This window comes from Ochotona princeps, chromosome 10 (assembly GCF_030435755.1).
Source record: "Ochotona princeps isolate mOchPri1 chromosome 10, mOchPri1.hap1, whole genome shotgun sequence".
Lineage (NCBI taxonomy): Eukaryota > Metazoa > Chordata > Mammalia > Lagomorpha > Ochotonidae > Ochotona > Ochotona princeps.
Window position 1 is genome coordinate 32187202 of NC_080841.1, and position 8925 is coordinate 32196126.

The 8925-nt window shown below is 49.8% G+C and overlaps 1 protein-coding gene across 2 annotated transcripts; it reads left to right on the top strand.

Moving 5' to 3' along the window:
- The first annotated feature begins 2350 nt into the window (after positions 1-2350).
- Positions 2351-5176, top strand: MIXL1 (Mix paired-like homeobox). Of its 2 annotated transcripts, none has more exons than XM_012930911.2 (2): positions 2351-2773; positions 4353-5176. In XM_012930911.2, exons 1-2 carry the CDS (start codon positions 2351-2353, stop codon positions 4659-4661), a joined length of 732 nt encoding a protein of 243 aa, XP_012786365.2. In that variant the 3' UTR covers positions 4662-5176. The 2 variants fall into 2 exon arrangements, with proteins under 2 accessions (XP_012786365.2, XP_004578653.2); XM_004578596.2 differs by having other exon boundaries at positions 2351-2749.
- The last annotated feature ends 3749 nt before the right edge of the window (positions 5177-8925 follow it).

Sequence of the window (8925 nt, forward strand, 5' to 3'; positions counted from 1 at the left end):
TATACACATACAATTTAGAATTCACACTATTCTGAAGGGGATGGAAGGCTTGCTTCCTGGCCCTGGGTGTCCATAGTGGCCTGAGGGAGGTCCTGTCTTCAGCAGATTCGGCACATGCCATCCAGTCGTCACTGAAAGCCCAAGGAGGAAAGATGGGGAGAAGTGTACAAATCTCATTTCCATACAGAAGCTATCATACAACAGAAACTTCCAGGAAAACAGCCGTGAGCACATCAAACCTCAACTGAATGCTGGGGTTCTCACCACCCAATTCACAGACAGAGGAAAGACTGAATTACAGTACACATTTAGACTGAAGCACTCCTGGGCAGGGTAGCCATGGCCTTCGCTTTCTCCACAGGTCCACTTTCCTGGCAGGCTTACATTCCTTCCACCAATGAGGCTTGCACAGAAAGCCCTGGGGGGTTTCCATACAGACCTACTGGAGAATTCCTGTGACCCCAGAGTATCAAACTTACCCTACGCCTGGTTGGTGAGCTTCAGCTGGCAGCCAGCAGCTGGCAAACATGAGCTTTCCTGTGTGCCTGGTCTCCTATAGCCACAGCTGTGAACGCATCCATTCCTGAAGCCTCCATGGGAACCTAGCGGGCCTAGTGTGCCTGAGAGAGAATCACCGCCAAGGCCAGGAGGGGCCAAGGCTGCCCTGCCTCCCTGGTGTGGGGCAGGAGGAGGGGAGCACGCAGCAATCACAGGGATCACGTGTGGTGGTCAGCCTGGCACAGCTTTGGCATCACCAGGGCCCTTGTCTAGATTGCAATGTATTTCCTGATTTGCAAACGTGCGGTGCTAAATACCTACTTTGTAGGACATGGAAAGTCCCCAGCCCAGCACCATGACACTTCGCAATGGTTTTTAGAAATAAGATCAAGAATGAACAAGCTGGGCTTGGCAGCGTGGCCTGGTGGCTAAGGTCCTCGCCTTGATCCCATATGGCCGCTGGTTCTAGTCCCGGCAGCTCCACTTCCTCTCTGTCTCTCCTCCTCTCAGTATATCTGACTTTGTAATAAAAATAAAATAAATCTTTATTAAAAAAAAAAAAAAAAAAGAATGAACAAGCACAGAAAAATACCAGGTCTGACCTTCAGTTCCATCATCCTAGGTCAGAAACCCAAACGATCCAGTATAGGGAGGGGAGGGGAAGCCACAGAAAAGCACGCCACATGCTTGGGGTTAGGAATCTGGTTTCCTGGCACCCCCAGCCTCACAGGAAGGTTCAGGTCCCAAACGCATAACAGCAACTCCAAGAACACTTCCTGTTTTGACCGTGGGAACCAAGCAGAAGCCAGCCTGGTTCTTTGGAGATTATCTATGGTGGAAAAAGCCAGGACTTGAGTGCAAGGAAAGACCTTCCTAAGCAGGCGTGACTCTTAAGCCACAATGGCTTCCCGGGGACTGGGAGCAGGGGGACCCAGGCCATTCTGCAAATGACCACAGAAGACACCTGTCCAGGGCCCAGTCGAGCAGCTGTCAGAAGCTGATACTGAATGTGGCCTTGAATGAATGAGTAAGAGGGCGGGGAGCACAAATCCATAAACCACAACTTAAGACCAAAGGCTGGGCAAAAGGGGCAGGTAAATGTGCTGTAAGGGGCGTGGCAGCCACGTGGAGCACCTGTGACACACACACACACACACACACCACCTACCCGCTCCACCTTTAACTAGACTCTAGGTCTAGGGTGTCACTGGGCATCTCCAGAAAAGCTAAACCACAGGGCATAACATGCCGCTGGGACTCCAGGCAGGGCAAGCTGCTTTATCTCCACCCTCTGGGCCAGGATGTGTTAGGCAGGTCTGCAGTGCAGCACCTTGGCTGTTTGACCAACCTGCTCCAGGGTCTGGCACATAGCAGGGGTGGTAAATAAACAGCTTTGATGATGGCAGGCAGGATCACGGTTGAGGCAAAAGAGACCCCGGAGCAGCCCAGGCTCCAGGCCCTTCTGTTGGGTTGACCTGGGCTGTGAGCTAGCTGAGTGCCGACCCCCCTGCGGCCCACGACTTCGGAGTCCCGTGGGCTACCCCGCCCTGGGCAAATTTCTTGGGGATGTGGATTGCGACTGCGGGGAAGACGGGGCGGGAGGCAGGGGGAGGGGTATAGTGGAGGGTCCCAGGCCCAAGTTCGCGCCTCCCTCCCCATCCCACGGTCTGCGGAAGCGATTATTCCCACCGGCGTCTGGCGGGGCCGGGGGCGGGGTCACACCCCGAAGAGACACGGGCCTCCCCGCGTCCACCGCTTTGATGGCGCCGCCACCGCCAGCTCCCTCCCCTCGGGCCGGGGTCGGTATAACTGGGGCCGGGCCCCTGGCCCAGGCGCACTGGGCTCTAGAGCTATGGCCGCTGCAGGATCCCGCCCGCTCCAGTTCGCCGACGGCGCCGTATTCCCCGCCTTCCGGCCAGCCCACGCCACCGGGCCCTTTCCACCACCGCCAGGCACCGGGACTGCCCTGCTCCCCGCGGGCCCGCACTCCGAGCGCCGCGCCCACGCGCCCTTCGCCGGCTTTCTCTCCCGGGACCCTGTGCCGGCAGCGCCGCCACCCGCCAGCCTGGGCTCGCCGGCGCCGCCTAAAGGCGCGTCGGGCGCGTCGGCGTCGCAGCGCCGCAAGCGCACCTCGTTCAGCTCCGAGCAGCTGCAGCTGCTAGAATTGGTCTTCCGCCAGACCATGTACCCCGACATCCACCTGCGCGAACGCCTGGCTGCACTCACCTTGCTCCCCGAGTCCAGAATCCAGGTGAGCTGCCCGCCGCGTTCGCAGGTGCTCCTCGGCGCGGAGGCACTGGGCGCGTCAGAGCCGGGATTCCCGGGACAGTTGCTTCTCTTGGACCTCGGTCTTCCAGATTGTAGAATGGGAATGGGATCGGTGTCTTTTGCATAGGGTGATGGTGAGGGCTGAAATAAGTCTGCACTCAGTGACTCCCAGCTCTCAAGAGCTGGTCTCTTGAGACAGTTAGGAATGCAATCCCCAGCAGGAAGGTGACGTGGGCCATTTTATCCTCCCCCTTTCCTCCCCCCCCAGGGGAAAACTGGGAGGAGGCACACCTGGAATTCCCCTGTGGTTTTAGGTTTGGGAATGATGGCTGGAAGGAGATGGGCAGGCTCACCACATTCCCTGCTGGCTACTTTCTTGGCAGTTATTCCTTTAAGGACTTTGGTTCCAAAGAATGTATCACATTCTGTGTAGAGCCCCAAATCCGTGGCCCTCCTTTCCACTGTTTGCAAGGTCTAGCGCAAAGCGTGTTTATAATGGAGCTTAGATCAAAGTCCCGCTGTCTGCAGTTTTAAGCAGCAGCCCTCATTTGACACCAGTAGAGGGTAGCCTCCCTCTCTTTTCCTCTGCACCCCGTTGGTGCACTGTCAGTTTATATATATATATATTAAAGTTTTATTCATCTTTATTGGAAAGTCAGATATACAGAGAGGAGGAGAGACAGAGAGGAAGATTCTCCTTGATTCACTCCCCAAGTGGCCCCAACGCCCGGAGCTGAGCCGATCCAAAGCCAGGAGCCTGGAGTCTCTTCCAGGTCTCCCATGTGGGTGCAGGGTCCCAAGGCTTTGGGCTGTCCTCCACTGTCTTTCCAGGCCACAGGCAGGGAGCTGGATGGGAAGTGAGGCCGCCGGGATTAAAAGTGGTGCCCAAATGGGATCCTGGCGCATGCAAGGCAAGGACTTTAGCCACTAGGCTACCGCGCCAGGCCGGTCAGTTTCTATTTTTAAATTTATGTTCATCTTATTTCATCTTACGTTCATCTTATTTCACAGATGAGGGGACAGGTATCTCCCATTTGCTGGTTCACCCCCTAGATGCCAGCAGCAAACTGCCCAGGAAAAAGCCTGGAACTCGAATCTAGTTCTTTCCTAGGAGTATCAGAGACCCAAGGAAGTGACCCACCATCTGCTGCCTCTCAGGATGTTCCTTAGCAAGAAGCTGGGTCCAAAGTGAAGGTGCGACTGGGGCTTGAGGACTCTGATAATAAGGGAGCAGGTGGCCCAAGCAGCTCACCAACTGGTGTGCCAAAAGCCAGCCCCTGTCTTTTCTTTTTTTTTTTTTTTAAAGATTTATTTTATTTTTATTACAAAGTCAGATATACTGAGAGGAGGAGGGATAGAGAGGAAGTGGAGCTGCCGGGATTAGAACCAGCGGCCATATGGGATCAAGGCGAGGACCTTAACCACTAGGTCACGCCGCCAAGCCCAGCCCCTGTCTTTTCAACGTGGGTCCTGAGCTTCCTTATTAGGGCACCTTCAGTATTTGTGGAGTAGTGAACAGAAAAATTTATACATAGAAATGAGATCTGTGTATTCCAAAGCAGTTTTTTCCCCCTTCTTCCTGCTAGGTGTGGTTCCAGAACAGGCGTGCCAAGTCTCGGCGACAGAGCGGGAAACCCTTACAAGCCTGCAGCAGGCCAGAGCTTTTCCCCAACCCCTGTGCTCCTGCAGCACCCGCGGTGAAATGTTTGAAGCCCCAGCTGCCTCCGGAGACCGCCCTGAACTGCCTGCCAGATCCCAGGGGAACTGGAGGGGGCGTGTCTGACTCTAGCCTCCAAGGCCAGCATTTTGAAACCTATTCCCCTCTCTCTGAAAACACGGGATCAAAGCTGGACTCATGGGAGGAACATGTCCTTTCGGCCTTCGGTAACTTCTGAAACTCCTGGGGGAATTTGGGATAAGCTCTGAGGACTGTTAGAGGGGGCAACGCACACGAGAATCTGGTCCTTTCCGAAGTCCACGTTAGGGTGACTTCCATGGTTAGTTTTGAGGGCGGTTCCCACAGCTCTCACCCTTGAATGTGCCTCCCTTTTGCCCAGGAGCCTTGGCTCTCTGTCGAGGACTTCTGGCATCTGTTTTCACCTGTGTCTGACATTTAGTGGGGTCTGCACCCCTGAGCCATCTCGCCAGGCCAAGACTGGCTCAGAACTCGTCCTCTTCCCAAGAACCCCTCATGATTGTCAATCACCGTATCTGCTTTTATGGTCTGTCCAAGGATTATGACATAAACTCCCTCTCACCCATCTTCTCAACCCAAGTTGGATTACCAGTAGCTATTACTTTTATTTTCTGGGTGCTTTTTCAATTGTCAAGTAAAAATTATAGATGTATTTATGGTGTACAGCATGATATATGGATATATTGCAGAATGGCTACATCCAGCTATTTACTGAATTAATTTACATACTTTTTGTAGTGAAACACTTAAAAAAAATCTTAGAATTTTCAAGTATACATTGTTATTTTAGTCGTAAGATAGTCTCTTGAACTTACTTTTCAGTCTCACCAAAATTTTCTATCATTTGCCCAATGTCCACTTAACCTCCCCACTGTTAACAAAAACATGGTCTGTTTTTTCCACATAATAGCTTCACTGGCTCTGCAACCATGTTATTTTAAAAGCCAATCTGTAGTAGCTGCCAGTTGGCATGAAACTCCCAAAACTTTGTTACTCACCTAGATAATCAGTATCATCTTTTTAAAGAAAACTGTTTTACAGTGAGACAGAGAAGGAGATGGACAACAAGATCTTCCATCCATTGGTTCATTTCCCAGATGTCAGGAGCCGGAAACTCAATCTGGATTTTCTGTGTGGATGTCAGGGATGTGAGGACTTGAGCCACCACCTGCTGCCTCCCAGCATTAGCAGAAATGCAGAAATTGGGAGCAGGCCTCAAGCCCAGGCATTCCAACATGGCATGTGGTGTTTTCATTCATGGGCCTAACACCCTACCCTGACATCATCTTTATCTACCATATATATATATATATATATACACACACACACGTTAAGGTCACTGATCCACAACATGTGCCTCTGTCTTAAAGCCATTTTTAAAGATTTATTTATTATTTATTTGTAAGACAAAGTTATAGAATCTTCCATCTGATAGTTCACTCCCCAAATGACTGCAGTGCCTGGAGCTGAGCTGATCGGAAGGCAAGGACCAGGAGTTTCTTTTAAGTCTCCCATGTGTGTGCAGGGGTCTAAATGCTTAGGCTGTCCTCAACTGCTTTCCCAGGTGTATTAACAAGGAGCTGGGTTGGAAGTGGAGCACCCAGGACTCAAACCAGAGTCCATGTGGGATCCCAGTGCTGAAGGTGGCATCTTTACCTGCTATACCACAGCACCAGCTCCTCAGTCATTTCTTTGTTTTGGAACAAACTAACACGTTTCTCTTCCAAAACACCTGATACCCTTTCCCACCCCTTCGCCTCACCACAGTTCTGATGTGTGAAACTTTCCCTGATTTTGGGCCTGTTGCTTTGATCATTCCCACATCATCATCAGCACTTGGTCCTGTACTTCTTGTGAAACTTGAGTGGATAATTAAATGTTTTCCACAAATGTTCCATGTCATTTCTGTTTAAGTGATTTCTGTACATTAGCTTGCTCACAGTACGGGGCCTTATGGCGATTTATATTATATGAGCATGCTACTGCGCTGAGAAAATTAGGTTAAGAGAAGAGGCTTGCTTGTCCAGTTCAGTATTTTTCATAAAAATTTTGGTTTGAAGTTTATTTCCTAATTTTTAAAAAAATATTTATTTATTTATGTTGCAAAGTCAGATATACAGAGAAGAGGAGAGACAGAGAGGAAGATCTTCCATCTGAAGAGTCACTCCCCAAGTGACTGCAACAGCCGGAGCGCAGCTGATCTGAAGCCATGAGCCAGGAGCTTCTTCTGGGTCTCCCACGAATGGGCACAGAGTCCGAAGGCTTTGAGCCATCCTTGACTGCCTTCCCAGGCCACAAGCAGGGAGCTGGATGGGAAGCAGAGCTGCTAGGACTAGACCCGGTACCCATATGGGATCCTGGCGTGTACAAGATGAGTTTAGCTGCTAGGTCACCGCACTGGTTCCCTAATTTATAATTCTTCATGTGTGTATAAATGATTATAAGTTAGCCCCAGATTAAATAAGGGAAGTATTTTAAATTCCTGGAGGGCAAGGGAAACTGAGTGTGATGTGACCATGGTTGAGTTTTCTGGGTAACTGCGCTAAAGTAGCCTCTGGTCTTTGTGGTCACTGAAGAACTGATGGTGTGCTGAGGGTCTTGGAGAATGTGCCAAGGCACTTAAGCAATCACGGAATAGGTGTCTTTTAAAAATTATTTATTTTTATTGGAAAGGCAGATTTACAGAGAGGAGAGACAAAGTGAAAGATCTTCCACCTGCTGGTTCACTATGCAAGTGGCTGTGACAACCAGAGCTGAGCCAATCTGAAGCCAGGAGTCAGGAGCTTCCTCGGGGGTCTCCCATGTGAGTGGCAGGGTCCCAAGGCTTTGGGCCGTCCTTGACTGCTTTCCCAGACAACAAGCAGGGAGCTGGATGGGAAGTGGAGCAGCCTGACATGAACTGATGTCCTTAAGGAATACCAGTGCTTATAAGGTGAGGATGTAGACAGTTAGCTATTGTGTCTGGCCCCAATTCTACCTTTTATGATTGGCACTCTGGCTGCGTTGAAAGAGGGCTAATGTGTACCTGGGTGGTATACTAAGAGATGAATTCAGTGTGCCAGGCTTGTGCTAAAGCAGTCACAGTAATGAAGGGGAGATGGATGTGCATGGATTCCAGGGGGAAAAAATTGAGACAAATCATTTTGTTGATTCTCAATGGTATAAGTGAATATGAGTTTTGTAATTAGTGTAAAATAACTCAGAACCTAACCTATATAAATAAAAAGCATGTGTGGCTTGATTGCTTAGTCTGGCTTTGACAGGTTTCTTCAGAGCTCCAAAAATGTGTTCATCAGGGACAGTGTCATTTTTTTTTTAAAGATTTATTCATTTTATTACAAAGTCAGATATACACAGAGGAGGAGAGACAGAGAGGAAGATCTTCTGTCCGATGATTCACTCCCCAAGTGAGCCGCAACGGGCCGGTGCGCGCCAATCCGATGCCGGGAACTAGGAACCTCTTCTGGGTCTCCCATGCGGGCGCAGTGTCCCAAATCCTTGGGCTGTCCTCGACTGCTTTCCCAGGCCACAAGCAGGGAGCTGGATGGGAAGTGGAGCTGCCGGGATTAGAAGCGGCGCCCATATGGGATCCCGGGGCTTTCAAGGTGAGGACTTTAGTCGCTAGGCCATGCCGCCAGGCCCAGCACTGATTATCTTTCAATGCTAGCATATGTTAACACTAAGAACTGTCCAAATAATTTGAGTTTTATTTCTGTTTAGGGGAGAAGAACTCTGTATAATTCAGAGTAGTCATTTTGTGTCAGCTAGATATTGACTTAAATGACACTGTCCCCAGGGCCCTGCGGCGTAGCCTAGCAGCTAAAGTCCTCGCCTTGAATGCCCCGGGATCCCATATGGGCGCCAGTTCTAATCCTGGCAGCTCCACTTCCCATCCAGCTCCCTGCTTGTGGCCTGGGAAAGCAGTTGAGGACGGCCCAATGCATTGGGACACTGCACCCACGTGGGAGACCCGGAAGAGGTTCCAGGTTCCCGGCACTGGATTGGCGCGCATCGGCCCGTTGCAGCTCACTTGGGGAATGAATCATCGGACAGAAGATCTTCCTCTCTGTCTCTCCTCCTCTGTGTATATCTGGCTGTAATAAAATGAATAAATCTTTAAAAAAAAAAAGAAAGATAATCAGTGCTTAATTAAGTACGTATAAAACGAGATACTATTTAAGCATGACAAATGAGCCTTCAGCAACACCAAAGGAAAAATGTATAAAACATCCAATTCTAGGCAGAATATACTTAAGTAAAAATTTTCTCTAGGTCTACACCAGGCCAAATGATGTGCAGGTGCACTATTTCCAGTGACCACAGGTAGAAAAAAAAAAATCCTCCATTAAGATAATATTGGGTACTTCAAAATAACTAATTAATCTGTATTGTGTCCCCTAAAAATAAAATTCTTCAAACTTTTTGAATATTTATCAACTTATATTAATTGAGAACATAGGCAA